This window comes from Rattus norvegicus, chromosome 10, assembly GCF_021556685.1.
Source record: "Rattus norvegicus strain SHRSP/BbbUtx chromosome 10, alternate assembly SHRSP_T2T, whole genome shotgun sequence".
NCBI lineage: Eukaryota > Metazoa > Chordata > Mammalia > Rodentia > Muridae > Rattus > Rattus norvegicus.
In genome coordinates this window covers 17,338,439-17,357,215 of record NC_141543.1, presented here as the reverse complement: position 1 = coordinate 17,357,215, position 18,777 = coordinate 17,338,439, and the positions used below count along the sequence as shown (strand labels likewise).

At 41.5% G+C, this 18,777-nt stretch overlaps 1 protein-coding gene across 4 annotated transcripts in view; it reads right to left on the bottom strand.

The window, feature by feature from the left end:
- The window catches only part of Crebbp (CREB binding lysine acetyltransferase), a 127,204-nt gene that overhangs the window by 59,059 nt on the left and 49,368 nt on the right, over window positions 1–18,777 (bottom strand). For 2 of the 4 annotated variants that reach the window (XM_087573832.1, NM_133381.5), the window contains 1 exon segment: window positions 11,128–11,304. The exons of the other annotated variants lie outside the window; for them this stretch is intronic. In XM_087573832.1, coding sequence (XP_087429958.1) covers window positions 11,128–11,304 — 177 coding nt within the window. 4 annotated transcript variants of the gene reach the window in all.

Sequence of the window (18,777 nt, the reverse complement as noted above, 5' to 3'; positions counted from 1 at the left end):
ATAGTAAAAATGGCCATTCTACCAAAAGCGACCTACAGATTCAATGCAAACCCCATCAAAATACCAATACCAATCCAGAGTTAGACAGAACAATTTGCAAATTCATCTGGAATAACAAAAAACCCAGGATAGCTAAAACTATCCTCAACAATAAAAGGACGTCAGGGGGAATCACTATCCCTGAACTCAAGCAGTATTACAGAGCAATAGTGATAAAAACTGCATGGTATTGGTACAGAGACAGACAGATAGACCAATGGAACAGAATTGAAGACCCAGAACTGAACCCACACACCCATGGGTACTTGATTTTTGACAAAGGAGCCAAAACCATCCAATGGAAAAAAGATAGCATTTTCAGCAAATGGTGCTGGTTCAACTGGAGGTCAACATGTAGAAGTTTGCAGATCGATCCATGCTTATCACCCTGTACAAAGCTTAAGTCCAAGTGGATCAAGGACCTCCACATCAAACCAGACACACTCAAACTAATAGAAGAAAAACTAGGGAAGCATCTGGAACACATGGGCACTGGAAAAAATTTCCTAAACAAAACACCAATGGCTTACGCTCTAAGATCAAGAATCGACAAATGGGATCTCATAAAACTGCAAAGCTTCTGTAAGGCAAAGGACACTGTGGTTAGGACAAAACGGCAACCAACAGATTGGGAAAAGATCTTTACCAATCCTACAACAGATAGAGGGCTGATATCCAAAATATACAAAAACTCAAGAAGTTAGACTGCAGGGAGACAAATAACCCTATTAAAAAATGGGGTTCAGAGCTAAACAAAGAATTCACAGCTGAGGAATGCCGAATGGGCTGAGAAACACCTAAAGAAATGTTCAACATCTTTAGTCATAAGGGAAATGCAAATCAAAACAACCCTGAGATTTCACCTCACACCAGTGAGAATGGCTAAGATCAAAAACTCAGGTGACAGCAGATGCTGGGGAGGATGCGGAGAAAGAGGAACACTCCTCCATTGTTGGTGGGGTTGCAGACTGGTACAACCATTCTGGAAATCAGTCTGGAGGTTCCTCAGAAAATTGGACATTGTACTGCCTGAGGATCCAGCTATACCTCTCTTGGGCATATACCCAAAAGATGCCCCAACATATAACAAAGACACATGCTCCACTATGTTCATCGAAGCCTTATTTATAATAGCCAGAAGCTGGAAAGAACCCAGATGCCCTTCAACAGAGGAATGGATACAGAAAATGTGGTACATCTACACAATGGAATATTACTCAGCTATCAAAAACAATGACTTTATGAAATTCGTAGGCAAATGGTTGGAACTGGAAAATATCATCCTGAGTGAGGTAACCCAATCACAGAAAAACACACATGGTATGCACTCATTGATAAGTGGCTATTAGCCCAAATGCTTGAATTACCCTAGATGCCTAGAACAAATGAAACTCAAGACGGATGATCAAAATGTGAATGCTTCACTCCTTCTTTAAAAGGGGAAAAAGAATACCCTTGGCAGGGAATAGAGAGGCAAAGATTAAAACAGAGACTGAAGGAACACCCATTCAGAGCCTGCCCCACAGTGGCCCATACATATACAGCCACCCAATTAGACAAGATGGATGAAGCAAAGAAGTGCAGGCGGACAGGAGCCGGATGTAGATCGCTCCTGAGAGACACAGCCAGAATACAGCAAATACAGAGGCGAATGCCAGCAGCAAACCACTGAACTGAGAATAGGTCCCCCGTTGAAGGAATCAGAGAAAGAACTGGAAGAGCTTGAAGGGGCTCGAGACCCCATATGTATAACAATGCCAAGCAACCAGAGCTTCCAGGGACTAAGCCACTACCCAAAGACTATACATGGACTGATCCTGGACTCTGACCTCATAGGTAGCAATGAATATCCTAGTAAGAGCACCAGTGGAAGGGGAAGCCCTGGGTCCTGCTAAGACTGAACCCCCAGTGAACTAGACTGTTGGGGGGAGGGCGGCAATGGGGGGAGGATGGGGAGGGGAGCACCCATAAGGAAGGGGAGGGGGGAGGGGGATGTTTGCCCGGAAACCGGGAAAGGGAATAACACTCGAAATGTATATAAGAAATACTCAAGTTAATATAATAAAAAAGAAAAAAGAAAAAAAAAGAAGCATACTGGTTTGAAGAGTAAGCTACTGAGAAACTCACTGACCCAGACTCAGCAGGATACGCCCATTCATACATAGGTGGGCTTCACAAAGAACAACCATAACCTCTTATGTGTTGTAGAGTTCTTCAGGTTTGACAGTTTGCTTTGTTTAGTTTGAGATGGGGTTTGTCTGTGCAGACCTGGCTGACCTGGAACTAACTGTGTATACAGAGTTGGCCTCTGACTCAGAGATCTGTCTGCCTCTGGCCCATGAGAGCTGGGAACACTAGCACACATCATCTCAGCCTTATAGCAATTTGATACAGTCCAGAACCAATTGGAAAGAGAACCTCAGTGAAGAAATCTAGATCAAATTGGCCTATATGCATTTTATCTTTAGTACATTAATTCAAGTGGGAAGAAGTGCCCACTGTGGGTGTACCATTCCGTAAGTGAGCGGTGTGAGAGTGGAGAAGTGAGCTGAGCACAATCACATATGCACGCATTCTTTGCTCTCTGCTCCTGATTATGCACGTGATACAACCACAGCCCTAAAGCCCTGCCTCTGAGACTTCTCTACCTAGAATGGTGAGCTAAATCTAAACATTTCCCCCACTTTGGTTTCTTTGTATAGTTCTTGCTGTCCTCAAACTCAGAGGTCCATCCACCTGTTGAGTGTCTATGAAGTGTGATCTCACACTTTCCTTTTAGTGCACTGTGTTCTCTATCATGACAATTCTTTATGAGGTTTATTCTTCCATGTTTTATTCTTATTGTGAAGATTAATTTTGGAAAACTAGCTATAACATCAATCTAAATCTGTTAAGTCCTTTGGAACTTAAATAGAAACGCCTATGAAGGTGTCTCTGAGAAGAAGCAAGAGAAGCCTTGTCTACATTGGTGATAGGTGAGGATTATTATTTTAAGTTTTTGACTAAGGCTTTTATACCTTACATTACATTTGTGCATTACAAAATATTCATCTTATCTTCAAATACTTTCCTTTTATAGGCTTACTTTTCTTAACATTTTATTTAACTCTTTGAGAATTTATTAACAGTATAGAAATTGTTAGATTACTTGCACATATGCACACATAACACTTTTCCCTGTAACTCCTCTGCTTTCCAAGTGCTGGGGTTAAAGGCATGAGCCACCTCTGCTGGGCCATCAACACATTTTACAGTTGCTTTTGTCATAGTATTTAATCAAAACAACAGAAAACAAAACTAAAACATATGTGCTGTTGATCACTATAATTTAGTAGCCCATCACTTATACCCACTAATCTACCAAACTGCCTTTATAGGCAAAATATCTAATATACTGGCATTCCTTAGGCCTTTAAAATTTTCTAATATGAATTTTTATTAGGATTATTAGGTCTGGTCAAGTTTTTCTTTTATTATTATTATTATTTTTTTAAAAGACTGGGTTTCACTGTATAACAGCCCTGGCTGTCCTGGAACTCATTCTGTAGACCAGACTGACCTCAAACTCACATCAATCCTGTCTGCCTCCCTAGTGCTGGGATTAAAGACATATGCCACCACCACCTGGGTTACTTAAATTCTGAGTAATTATCCTAATCTCTTTTTCCTATATGTTCTATATTCTACTACAGCTCCTTAGCCTGTGATGGCAACCCCGTAAGAAACCACATACTTGAGTATGGGCACTGAGAAACTGGAAAAGCAAGAAAGTTTCTGAACATTCAATGACCAAAAAGTTAATTAAAAATCGACGGGACAACGGTCCTAGGGCTTGTCTGGCAGTGCTCACTGTCTCACATTATATGACTGCACTGTAGCAACCTCACATTGACCACGACACCACAAACATTTCCTGGAACACCTCAGGCTCAAGACTGCCCATACAAACTTCTGTTCTTCAAGAAACAGAACCACTTAATCATAGAAAACAAAGACTTTGAATATCTCTCTTCAACCATTCCTCAGTAATAGTGTATCACAATGCATTTTATTTTATCTTATGTGCATGGGTGCTTTGCCTGGATATGTATCTATGCACCACTTGTGTGCCTGGTACCTGAAGGGGCCCTGAGTAACCAGTGATAATTAGGGAACTGAACGCGGGGTCCTCTGGAAGAGCAATAAGTGCTCTTAACCTGAGATATCTCTTCAGCTTTCATAGTATAACAGAATGTTCGATTTTTTTGAGTTGCTGACAAGTTTCGATTTAAAAAAATTATCAAATTAAATCTTGGCCTGGGAATAGGACAGAATTTCCAAAATGTCCCCATACATACATTTACCATTTTGCAGTATATTTAACACAGCAGCATTTTCAGCACTGACAATTATAAAATCAAAATATCAACTAGAAAAATCATTGACGATGCTCTATACCCTGCAGATATATAGATTATATAGATATATAGATATAAAAAACCAAGCTTATCTAGGCATCCCTCACAGAAAAGAAAGTTAGTTTCTACTAACTGTCCAAGAACAGGCAAGTTACTCAAAGGATTTTATGTCTCAACATTGGTATGGCCTGCTGGTTCCTTTTAGGAATCAGACACAGCTGTCAAGGCCCAGCGTCATGTCATACGCCTGATATCTCAACACTCAGAAGTCTGAAGCAAGAATTCAGGGTAGCTTGGCCTATGCAGTATGAGCTGTCAGCACAAACCACCACAGCTATTAGCTACAAGAGGGTCGATCACTCAAGAGACAATGAACATGGAGATGGGAACACACCTATGCACATCTCCTACAGGCTCTAAGAAAAGATGCCCAACCTTCTGACACTGTAACATGATTTTGCTGTTTAAAAACTTGTTGAATGACAGTCAAGTTTGTCCTGGGATACACTGCCCAAAGGCTGCAGGTTAAACATGATTATGCAAATTATCTCCATATTACTTGAACAAGACACAATGAAAATGCTAAATAAATTGTTATACCTTACTATTTGCAGCTCTTGACTACTAAACTGGGTCCTTCACAATGCCCAAATCATCAACTATACCCAAGAGAAAGAAAACAAAAACAGCAAATTAAAGTCCATTCCACAGGGCATAGCTGGCCTCTTGGCCAACATTGTGGTGAACAACAGCTATCATACACTTTATTTAGATCGGCTCTTATACTAAAGGGACACACATATAACTGCAGATTCTAATATAAAAGGACGGACTACTCATCTATCTAATTTGAGGAGTATCTGAATTACAGCAAAGGGGCTTAGGTACTGGGAAACTAAGCAGGACACACAATGAAGTTTCAGAGTGACCACAGAAACAAATTTCTAGCCTCTTTCCTGGATGATTCTGAATGCGGTAGATGAGGTAAGGCTCAAGAATGCTTCATCACAGGTAGGCATGCACAGTGAGATGCAAAGATACTTCCTGAAGCCCAGGACACATGGCAAGAAAATCCAGCGTCCATGGCTTACAATTTAGCTGCTGCCAGCATCACTCTATCAACTGGGCTATTTTGGCAGGATGCAGAAGACACAACTCTCCTCTGTCTGAAAATTCCTCTGACCAGCCACATTTTCTTCCCATTTAAAGATAGTTGTCCATCAGCGCTGTCTGGGTCCTGTCCAAACCTCTACCTCAAAATTTTAAAACACAATCAAAACAAAGTATAATGCATTCTCATGAGCAATGTTAAGTAAGCTAAGCAAGCAGCACATCAGATGAATCCCCTACCTCTTAAGAATGCTGACATCTCGGGGTTGGGGATTTAGCTCAGAGGTAGAGCGCTTGCCTAGCAAGCGCAAGGCCCTGGGTTCGGTCCACAGCTCCGAAAAAAAAAGAAAAAAAGAAAAAAAAAAAAAAAGGAAAAAAAAAAGAAAAAAAAAGAATGCTGACATCTCTATTGTTGTTTTTAATTTTTCTTATTTGAAAAAACTACAATATAGAAACTTCCGATCAGAAAGTCCCCACAGAGACCTGCTCAGCCATGGAGGTGAAGCAACTTTATCCCTTACATATCTCTGCCTAAGACAAGCCCTACTTCAAAGGATGTCCTATGACAAAGCTGCAAACCCAATCCAAAGCGGAGGGCAAAATGCCACCATCAGAGCAGCACACTGTTCCTGTGCACATTATTTCTCTTCAAGGAAGGTCCCCACATACCTTAAAACCAAAATACAGACTGACAACATACTCTTACCTCTGATAAAGCATTTCTCTTCCATTATCAATTAGCTATAAATAATTTTAAAATCTTTAGGTTCACATAAAAATGTCCTAGAACGTTATACAATAAATATTTAATTATTTTAGTCTTATTAGTTTAAAAACATATAAAGCAATATACATACTGTAATTAAATTTGTGTGGCCAAATCTAATACGCATCCTGATTTTAGAAGTTATATTTTTGCAGAGAAATATATGCAAAGTGCCTCTGCGAATCACTAAGTGGTAAGACATTACTAACAAACCTCAAAAATCTATATAAAGAGATTATAAATTCAAAGACCAGAAGCAGAATTACAATGAGAAAAATCTGAACATTTAAGAACATTCCTATTTGCTCTTGAATATATCCTCAAAAATGAACCCTACCATACATTTCTATCAGGGTCTCTAGCTTCTAACACTTTGCAGCTCCCAGCACCAAAGCACTGGGAGTCATAGAGAGGTGATCCCAAGGTTTTCAAGCATGCAAGTCACACATACTCATCAACACAGGATGAACCATGGTAGGCTGGTTTTCATGTCCTAATGATGCTCTTTAACCTTTCTCTTACTCTCAGCTGACACTGAATCTATGCTCCAAAAGTCCCTTCTCCACTAGTAGGGAATTATCCCTACCATCTCCTACACCAACTCCTTTTCCCTCGTCTCTAGCTGGAGAACTGTCTGATGTTCTTCCTGGGCCACGTCATAAAGTTGTCTCTACACTGCCAGTGACCCCAAGATGGCCAGCAGCTGCCCTATTCATTCATACCACCCACTTACTTGCCATCCTCTCTTGGGATGCATATTTCAGTCACTTGCACTACACTGCTGTTCCCTCTCTCAACCATGTTCCTCTTCTGGCTCTGTAAAGGATTCTCTACCAGGACACCTTCTCAGTAAGTAACCTACCTAAGTGACAACCTTGTTTTCTCTCCTAACTTACTGTGATCAACCATATTCAGGCCACTAGCACCTCCAAAGTAGCTAAGAACAAAACAAAACCTTTGAATGATGTAAAAAGAAAAGCAGAAACTGCAGCTTATTTTCTTGTAAACTAATAGCTCACCTTCCACTCAAGTCCCTACTCTCACTCCAGCTTTAATTTAATAATATATATAATATATATAATTTATTTATATGGGTGTCTGTCACTGCATGCACGTCTGGTGTTCATGGGAGCCAGGAAAAGGGCATGAAATCCCCTGGAACTGGAGTTACAGGTGGTTGTGAGGCACTCAGGGTGATAGGAAGGAACTAAAGTCCAGTACTGAGGAAGAAGGAAGAGTCAATGCTCTTAACTGTTGAGCCATTTCTTCACCCCCAACTGCAAGATGATTTTTGCTTGGCCCCCAACTTTGTACATTTCTACTTGGCCCTTCCTAAGAGTCACCATTCCAAAGTACTGGGCTTTCAGCCATTCCTACAAAAGCCAGTAACTTTCTATCATCCTGTGAGTTGGGACCCCTTTGGGGTTGATCTAAAGACCCTTTCTTAGGGGTCGCCTAAGACCATCAGAAAATACATATATTTAGAATATGATTCATAACAGTAGCAAAATTACAGATATGAAGTGGCAACGAAAATAATGTTATGGTTTGGGGTCACCACTTTAGGAAGGCTGAGAACTATTAGAGTCTCTGTGGCATCATCTTCAAATCTCTTTGCCTTGAAGAGGCCTTTTCTGATGCTTCCACCTAAGAAGGTCTTTGTGTCCATCAACTGGGGTTTTCTAATTGTTTTCCACTGAAGAGCAAACTCATCTTCCCTCACAACTACCCTCTAGGCTTTCCTCCTGTACTTAAGCCCATAGCAGGGCACAGGAAACATGACAGACAAAACAATCAAATAAGTGAGTGAATATTTTCCCATTCCCAACACAGACAGAAATGCTGAAGCCATGCAAGATGAGAGAAAGAGTCCCTTGGCCCCTGACTATGAGGTTTCAGTTACCCCATGAAGAACTTAACCTGCATAATCTGGCATCAGTGTTCCTAACCTGAACTGTCTGGTGCCAAAGTCAATCAACTCCTAAAAACTAACTCTTGTGCTGGCCAATTTTTTATCAACTTTTATACAAGCTCAGGTCATTCTGTAAAGAGGGAACCTCAACTGAGAAAACACCTCTACAAGACTGGGATGTAGGTCTGTCTGTGGGGCATTTTCTTGTTTAATGATTGATGTGAAAGGGTCCAGCCCCACTATAGGTGATGCCTATAGGTGGACTTGAGTAGTTTTTTAAAAAGAACACTGAGCAAGCCACGAGGAGTTAAGTAAGCAGCATTCTTCCATGATTTTGGCTTCTCTCAATAACAGACAGTGATGTGGAAATGCAAGCCAAATAAAGCCTTTTCTTCCAAGTTGCTTTTGATTAACTTTATCACAGAATTAGGAAACAAATCAAAACAACTCTCAAAGTATATTTCTTCCTATCTCCAAAATAAGGGAGAAGGCCATTAAGTTCAGGGCATAGTATTTTCCTTTTTAAATGTAACAGATCTATTTTTATAACAATGTTTCCTTGCCATATAAAAATCTGTCATTTAAAAACACCAGATATAATAGAGAAAATTCAAGGAAGATGACAAAACACAGTCAAGAAACTGCAAATTGTGTAAGCATGGGCTAGGAAAGCCACTCCCAGGGGACTCAGGGCTGCTAAAACATCTGGGTATATAATTAAAAAGAACTCTGCAAAGAGGAAGCCACACAGCCATGAACAAGTGAGACTCCCTCAGAATGTTAATTTCCTCACCATCAAATGAGACCAGTTGATGATGACTCAAGAAGCCACTGCAGGGATAACTTGCAGCCTATGCCTTGACCCCTTTATCAGTCCCACGTCATGTTCCACTGAGGGCTATTCCAGAATAAACAGTACAAGCAGCAAAGGACCCAGTTTACTTCCCAAAGGCATCTATGACCCTTTCTCTACAGTCCACATGACCTTTTATAAGAAAGGTGGCCAGAGCACTATAGCCTCTATAGATAAAAAGGCTTCCTAGTTTACTATGGTTTTGAGAGGGTTAAGGAAAAGTGTTGACTGAGTTCTTCCAAAATCCACAAAAACTAACAAAAGAATGAAATACATGCCATTGTTCCTCCTGACCATTCTTCAAAGCAGGGGTTCGCACAGGAAAAGCTGTACTCCAAAGAACCTATTTTGTCAGTGTCTGAAGACAGTGGATTGTAGGGACCAGAATGGAGAAGGGTTGGGTAGTGGCCAGGGTTACTTCCACAATACCAGAGTTCTAGGCGGCCCTGTAGGAGAACACTGGTCAGTGCTGAGGCTGCAAGGAGCCCTGCTCTATTCCTGAAAGAAGGGAGGCCCTTCTGCCTGGGCCCTCTGTGCAACCCTTGGCCACACTACACTTAGCAAGTTTAGGTCTCCAAAGCAGCCAAGGCGGGCAGAGGAAGCTGGAGTACAGGGATTTTATCATTCTGGAGTAGTAGTGGAGAAGGGAACCTAAGAAGTCAGAGAGAAATTTAAAAGCAGAAATGGAGGGAAACATTGTCAGGGATTCCTGTGTATAAAACAGAGAACATCATGGAAAAATAAAATGTTTTTTTTTCACTAAAGTCTAAATGTGTGCCTAGCTACCAAGCAGGCACAAGCAATGCAGCTGGCCCTAGAGTCCATGCCACTGTCTTTGCAAGAACTGAAAACAAAGCACGAAGAGGCCAGGCAGTATGTAAGCGTGAGTCTAAGATCCCAGAGGCTAACACTAGTCCCATAAACCTGGCAACCAAAAGCTACTGAAAGGAAGGTAGCAGACTAGGAGGGCTACGGGGATTGTACGAATAAACAAAAAAACAGCAGTGGTTCTGAAAAGAGAAAACAGGCAGGTTTCACAGATTAAAAAAAACGGGGGGGGGGGTGTTACCAGGACATTTCACTGTCCCCATATTCTGAATGTACACTTGCCTCAGAACACTGCATGCTGTAAACACTGTCATTCTCTTCTCTTTGGCACATACTAAGGTTATAGAAGATCTTATAGGGGGAGGAGATAAGAGACTACTCAGGAATTCTCTTACTGGTATTTCAAAATGACAAGTTTTGCAATGTTAAAAAACAACTGTCTAAGGAGCGCGGTCAGTCCTCGCTAAGCCTCGCTAAGCCTCGCTAAGCCTCGCTAAGCGTTATAGTGTGGAAGTGCATGGAAGGAAGTATGGGGGTCCACGTCACCAAAATGTAAGGGAGAAGAGAAGTGGGACAAGTGGCTGCTGGGGTTAACCAGCTACCACCAGCATACTATGCCTTCAGCAGCTGAGATGTACCACTCTCAACTGGAGACACCAGTCCTCAATGCTGTATATTAACAGATGCTATTCTGGGCAAAAGGAGACACTCCCATTGGCTTGTTAGGTTAGAGCTTCCATGGACAATTTCTGCTGTAGCTGGGAATTCTTAAGAATGAAGATATGTAACCATCTATCAAGTCAGACCTAATACTGTCTCATCCGTACAAAGTAATTCTTGTAATTCAAAACTAGTCTTTTGTTTGACTGCAACACAAATCAAGCGCCTACTGACAGCTTCAATCCACTAGCAACAAGCAAGGCAAGTCAGTCTTGTCAGTATTCACAAATGTGGAAAGGATGGTAAAATAATTCACGTGTATAATTCTCTCCATCAACAAAGGGCACCTGGGAGAGGCAGCTAAGTCGGCCTTCCCTGCCCTTCTTGTTGCTCGCTCCTAACAGAAAATGAAAAGCCCATTTAGAGAGCTGCTTTTAGGAAGTGGGCTATGATTCTGTCACCGATGGCACACTCAGTTACAGATCTTCACTGCAAGCACCATACCATCCATATGCCAAAGCACCCACCAAGACCTCAGAACAGAAAACAAAGGGCAACTTACCATATTTGGCACAGTGGTGACTGAAGTATTCTTGATATCTGTAGGAAAAGCAGGCAAACTATTGACCATGCTCTGTTTGCTGGCTAACTGAGGGTTCACTCCAGTGGCTCCCATCGGCTGCCCTCCAGTTTGACTAAAGGGTTGTCCAAACGGACTTGTGTTACCAGTCATCCCCATCTGAAACAAAAACAGGAACTATCAGCTGCCATGACACAATCATCCATGAAAAACAGACCTACAAGTGCCTGACCCACTGACGCCAAGGTAAGATTCCCTGTGAAACCCTCCCTCCAGTTATAAATGTGTGAGCCTCACTGCCAAGGGTTTGTTAGAACTGGAAAGACCAAGTTTCACTTAATGCTACAGACAGAAGGCTAGATCATCCCTGTTCTAACCACCATCCCAGAAGAGGCAACACTTTCGCCCCTCTGCTTGGTCAGAGCCCTGCCCTGCCCCAGCCAGAACTACACAGCAATTAATTACTCCATAAATGCTTTGTTTCTCTCAGGTTCCTGATCAGATTTCAAGGGGACATATGATGGTTGGAAACACTCTGGTAAGTTTCTTTAGAAAATTTTCTCTGCCCCCCACTCCCCACCCCTGCAACCCTCTCCTATTACCAACAGCCTTTTTTTCTTTATTTTGGTTGTGAGATTAGATTTTAATGGCTGAGCCAGCTCTCCGGCCCAATTTTTGTTTTTTGTTTTGTTTTGTTCTGTTCTGTTCTATTCTGTTCTGTTTTGTTAAGTGGGGTTTTCTCTGTGTGGCCCTGGCTCTCCTGGTACTCAGTCTGTAGATCAGGCTGGCCTCAAACTCAAAGATTCACCTGCTTCTGCTCCCTGCCCCAGAGTGCTGGGATAAAAGGCATGTGCCAAAAATACCCAACCTTCTTTCTTTCTTTTTAAACTACTAAAATATAGTCTGTCTTTCTGTGTTGCTTAGGCTGGCTTTGAACTCATGATCTTCCCATCTCAGTCTCATGGATACTACCACACTCAGCTTTCTTTAGGAAATCTCATCTTTTCTCCTTGGCAAGTAGACAGTTTCAGCATGGTTTCAATTCCCAAAGGTAAGAATCATAGACAAAGTCCATGGTCATGTCCAAAGGTCATGGACAGCATGTTACAGATACCCAATTCAAAGAAACTCATTACACATTTTGAAAGCTAGTAGATTCCTATCCTGGGTCTATAACAAAAAGATATCCAGTCTGACTATGGAGGCCAGAGCTTAAGTATCTGGCACCACGCTCATTTCCAGCACCAGCCTGTTCTCAGTCAGATCAGAGCTAGTAGTTAACGTTTAAGGCTAAAATAGACATATGCCTCCATCTCACTGTAGCTTGTCCTATCTTAAAAGGAGTGACAGATCAGATAGAAAGCAATGGACACAGCTGCAGATTAGGGGGAACCATTCACTTTTAGAGTGTCTAGATTTCTAGGTTCCTAATTCTGTATCTACTCTGTTGATGAATTCAAATTATGTATGGCCCCAAGTCTAGGCTAACACACTGCTTAGCACCAGTGCTTAAAAAAAAAAAAAATCAAACAATAAAATTAAGATGTTTAAATCCAATTACTAATAAAACCCACTTAGTCCTTTTAACTTCCTAACAATTATTTATTAATAATAAGCTAATAAACCTAGCTTTATTTGCAAATTTTATCAGATTTAGTTTAAATGTGCTACTGAAACGGAGTAAAATTCAAAGCCAAAAAGTAACTTTCAGTGACGTGAAATTTATTTATTCACAAAGTAAAACTTATGGAATGTTAATATTCTCATTACCAGTAGCCCACACAGTAAAGTGTACTTTACTCTTGTCCTTCCAAACAGAGCCTTTTCAAGTACTTAATTCAAGTCCAATCTCAGAAAAACTACAGTAGAATTCCCAAACAACAACAAAACTTCTCGTAAAGCATTAACTATTAAATCATGTTTCACAATTCTATCCACTTGCCATGAAAAAGCATTGTGATCCGGTGTACCAGTCAGTCGTTCAAGAATCTGTTTATCTAGTAATGTCTCTCTTTACTACACTAAGAATAAAAGCATAGGAGTTGCAGCACCCACAAGTGAAGCCCCAACAAGGAAGGGTAGGCCTGAGCCTGCACAGCCGAGGTAGGAGACCCAGTAAGGGAAGAGCCTGTAGGCCACGGAGAACACCCATACAAACTGCTCACTGACACAAGGACACTTGTGGCAAACTGGCAATTATCCAACCACCAGCCAAAAGCTGCTCAGGTCCTGGGCTGCACAACATAATCAACTGACAGCACCCAACACGATGGAAGGAAGGGTAGACTATGCTTTTCTACACTGACAGATGATGGAAAGCACAGAGCACTCACTATTCAACTCCAGAGCTATCTGCCACAATACTACCTATGCTCGTCCACACTGAGTCTCACTTGGACATAAAACCAGATCTTGTTTCCCACAAACATTTACACTGAAGGTACTTAGTGTTTATAGGGTCAACTAAATATATAACCTCTCCAAGAGATCACCACTTTAAGAAGCCTCCAAAACAAAAGCTTAAATTAACCCTGAGAAAGTAAGTCACTGAAGCCAGAACACGATAGCACAACATCTGGGGCACACTGGGAAAAGCAGCTGTCCTCTCTCTACCTCCTAAACTTTGGAAGCAGACCTGAGAAGATGACTATGGCTGGTCAAGTGATGACTGCACAAGCACGGAGGGTCTGAGTTCAGGTCCACAGGACCAATGTAAAACTGGGCACAATCATGCATCTGTGGGCCATATCCACATCAATACAAATATATACATGCACACAAATAAATAAGAATAAATAATATAATAAACTTTCAAGGCTCTCAATTACCGGTAAGACAGTAATCAACTGGCAGTTCACCTTGATTTTTACAGGATGGCAGTTTTGTGTTTGATCGCAACATAGATGGTCTCTGGCCATGTTCTCTACCTTACCTCCTATGTCAACAAACCTTGGCTTTGGTGCAAGACCCTATTATCTCCTAACCTAGACATCTCCCCCAAAACCAAACAAATCTAGGCTCCAAAATACTGACCCATTAGCCTCAGTGGGTACCTCTAGTAGCAAAAGCCTCCTCAGTTTGTTATTTTAATGAGGAACAAATGCTATTTTCTACTTATAATGATACAATAGCTACTGAAATACTAATAAAACAAGCTCTGAGACCCAAAAGAGCACAAAGATTCTCTCCACTACACTAACCAAGAGAGCATCCTAGTTCCTCTTGGATTCACTCGCCTTCCTCTCCCAACCGGGCAAGCAAGATCCATACCAAAAAGGTGATGGTATTGGAAAGGCTGTGAATCGAAAGATACAGGTGGCCCACTGCAAACAAGGCCCCTCTCCAAGGTAGGCTTTACAGTAGTGGTTGGTATACCACAGGCCTAACTTCTTGCTCCTCTGTAGGATGTAAACACAGCAAGGCATTTCTCCTCAATAAAGTCACATTAGTGGTAGCTCCTCTCCCAGAAGAGTTCCCACACTACACTAGGCTGAAACAATGGCAGGCACAACCTGAATCATCAGCAGAGCCAGGACAAAGGAGTCTGTCCTGTTTTTGTGTGGCAGTGTTTTTTGTTTTGTTTTGTTTTGTTTTGTTTTGTTTTGAGGGAACCGATACATTATTAGATTCTCAAAGAAAGTCCAATAGGATTCCTAAGAGCTCCTCCAAATGGATATTGTTGGCCATGAGAAAATGAGCTCAAGCTAGCTAAAACAGCCCCATGCTTCATGTAAGAGTTTTACTGCACAGAGAACCACTCATGAACCCAACCTGCCACAACAAAGAACTCTGACTGTAATTTTCACATGACCACTTAGAATAAATACTCGAAGTAGGGTCCAACTCCAGTGAAACACCACACAGATATGACCAAAGCTACATATCTGACGCGACAAGCCATGTGACTAGCAGAAGGAAGGGAGACAAGTAAACCCATGCTGTCATGAAACCCATGCTGTCATGAAACCCATGCTGTCATGAAACCCATGCTGTCATGAAATCCATGCTGTCATGAAACCCATGCTGTCATGAAACCCATGCTGTCATGCAGGAGCTCACAAAGGCTCAGCAAGACTATGCAATGTTTCCTGTGACAACTATGATAGAATTTCAGAAAGACCACAAGTTAGTTTTGTTTTTATTTTTTTAAATGGACTTCAGTTTTCCTCATAATTTTATATACATTTAAAACCACATAGGAGGCATTGGGGATTTAGCTCAGTGGTAGAGCGCTTGCCTAGCAAGCGCAAGGCCTTGGGTTCGGTCCTCGGTTCCGGAAACAGAACAAAACAAAACAAAACAGAACAAAACAAAACAAACCACACCACATAGCAGAGCGCTTGGAGGAAGTATGACCAGAAAACAAACAGAAAATATTTTCTAACTATGACTTCATAGACAGGCAAAGTGTTGCCTGGAGAGTACCAGGAACACTAGAGCTCAGCTCAAGACTTCACACTAAGCGCCATATGCGCAATCCAGAGACACTCTTCTACACCATGATGCCTGTCACCTCCCCAATGCATAGAACTACATCTTCTAAGCACACCAGACTCAAATAAGTACACTGGACAGAGACATGGGCACTGTCCACAAAGACCTGGCAAACTACAGCCAATGAGATAATGGCAATATGCCGGACTTTAAGGACACACCGAATCTTAGTACACACCCCCAAGTAAAATGTCACTTACCTAGGTAGTAACTCCTTAGAGCCAAGCCAGTGAGCTTTGGGTATGAATGGTGGCCTTGCCACTTGCTGTGTGTGGGACCTTCCCTGGGCAAAAATCTATCTATACATTGATAGACAATGAAGATAAAAACACAGCCCTGTTTGGATGTGAGGACTTAAAAAGAAAAAAAATCGCATTCATGAAGCATTCCAAATCAGAGCTGCACAGACAAAGTCAACGATTGCTGGCTACCTCTACCCTCATGACTATTTTGAGTCTGTGGGGTCAAATTACATTAAATATGGTTTCTTTCCAAGGTTTGCCTAAAAGCATAGTGGAATAAAAAGGTTTGAGAATGTCTGATGAGAGGGAGCAGCTCATACACAAGCTGGCAGAAAGAGAACCCTGGGATCACTGCATCTGATTAGGAGACTGTTATCCTAGCTATGAAACCCATGAGGATAGAGCAAACACTACCTTTACAGATACTATGAAGAGACAATTATTTTCAAGCTATCCCAGTAAATCACAAATATTTTCAACTTAAGAACTTTGTTCATAGGGAACTGGAGGGGTGGCTCAGTGGTTAAGAGCACTGGCTGCTCTTCCTGAGGACCTGAGTTTAATTCCAAGCACCTACATAGCAGTTTACAACTGTCTGCAACTTAAGTTCCAGAGAATCTGATATCCTCACATAGACAAACATGCAGGCAAAACACCATTGCACATGAAATAAAAATAAATTATTAAAAAAACTTTGTTCATTCCAAACTTAAAGTGTATTAAGAAGCAAGTGGGTATGGCACTCCATACTGACCATCCTAGTATCTGGGAAGCTAAGGCAGGGGAAATCTGAGACTAGGAATATAGAAGACCGTCTTCAAGAAAAATAAAATATCATAAGCAGTATGACCAGAATATACTAGTATAATGCACACAAACTGAAATGTGAACCAAACTCAAACAACAAACCACTCATAAACAAGCAAACAAACAAGCAAGCAGCATGCTTCCTGCTCAAATGTAGGCCACATACAGCAACTGCTCACTTTGTGCATCTTCAGTGTGACCTGAGAGCTGACTTAAACAGGCACTTTCAATCTTTCTCTATGTAGCAGACTACACATCAAACCAGATTTATATAAGGTATATAAAAACAATATGATCTAACAGATATAAAATAAAAAAACAAATTATTTAAGGGCCAGAACTATTCATTCTTTCTAAAGAAAAGATGAACCGTTACTAGACTATGGCGAGATCACTTGTAAAGCCAAAGCATTTCTCTCTTGGCTACCCACCACTGCTGGAAAAACGCCAAGAGCAGTTTTCAGGGAAAAGCTTGGCTGTACTCAGTCAGCAGCTATCACCCACTCACTTGTTCTTGGAATCCTTCCAGCACCTCTACTTGATGAATGGAAAGTGAAGGGACATATACTAGCAATGACAATGCCATAGGAATGCATTTACCAACCAGCGCGCACCTAGAAAGCAAAACTAGGTGGCTGACATGGGCAGGAAATAGTCCCATTGTGGTTGCTCTGGGGAGGACAGACCCCTAGATCTAAGCACGTGCTGTCAACAGTAAACCCTCTTTGCAAAATTGTTTCAAGCCCCGCTCCCTCATGCTTTCTCTTGAATAGGGTTCCTTTTAAGGTACTGGGTGAGAGGGGCTAAAAGAACTCCAGGTCTGGGGATTACTACATCTTGGTAATGAAGCCAGGACTCTAATACCAGTGCTATGCCCCAGCAGGCCATGACCTTTGGAGACACCATCTCTACATGGTGCAATTTATATTAATTCACAAGCAAAACCCTGGGCTGGAGCAGCAGGAAAATTGTTTCTAATCCTGCTTTGAAGTAGCCATATGACAGGAATGAACATCTTGCCTCCATCCTTAATTTCTTCATGTGTTAAACAGAACACTCACTCGAATGATCATAATGGAACGTTCACAGTTCTTTCTGATTCTAAGTCTTATCTTTTTTTTTTTTTAAGTCTCAATCAGTACTTACATAATAGTTTTACTGCTGGGAGATGCAGGTATTTGCAGTGGGGAACCATTTGGGATTCCAAATCTGGAAAGCCTAGAAGGACCTTATATCAGTGATACCCTCAATGTGGCTAGTGGCCATTACAAAAGATCCCTAGAATACATCCCACTATCTGAACAGCACAGAAATCAAACATCTGAGCTTTATAGTGATATTCTTGTCCAGAGTCATTTACGAAAAATATGATGAAGCATAAGACTATCTAAAAGAGACAATAAAATTTAATTTAAGTGGATTGTTTTGCCTAATTCCTATAAGTCCCAATACCCTTATATGGCAGAAGAACCGCCTCTTCAGGATTAAGCCTGGCCCACAGTAGCAATGGAGGAGGAAAGGGGGGAGAGGAGATAATGGGAGACATGAGGAAATATATCATTTCCCTTTATCAACACAATTTAACTCACACTGTAGTTCAGTTATGAGGCAGGAGATCTCATTGAACTATTTGTGGCCCAAACCCTCTTACACAAAGGACAGAGATGCCATCCTCAACTGACAGGCCACTCACTGATGAAATGGCAAATGGACACTAGCGGAGGGCACACTGATTAAAATTTCTATGCTTTGTGCATGTGTACCCATGGAAACCAGAAGAAGACTGTCGTATCATCCAAAGCTCAGATTGCAGACAAGTGTAAGCTGCCCAAAGTGGACGCCAGAAATAAAATCTAGATATCCTGGAAGAGCAGCAAATGTTCTTTAACCACTAATCCATCTCTCCAGTCCCAAGAACAAGTTCTTAAAAGAGGTTGTTAGCTTTACTATGACAGTGAAGAACAGCACACGGGATGAGCTCTGAGAGGAAGCCATAGGGATACAGACAGGTTCTGTGCTGTCCCCTCCTGACAAGCTTTATATATCAGTGACAACCAGAGGGCTGGAATTGGGAAAGGTAGACCCAGAA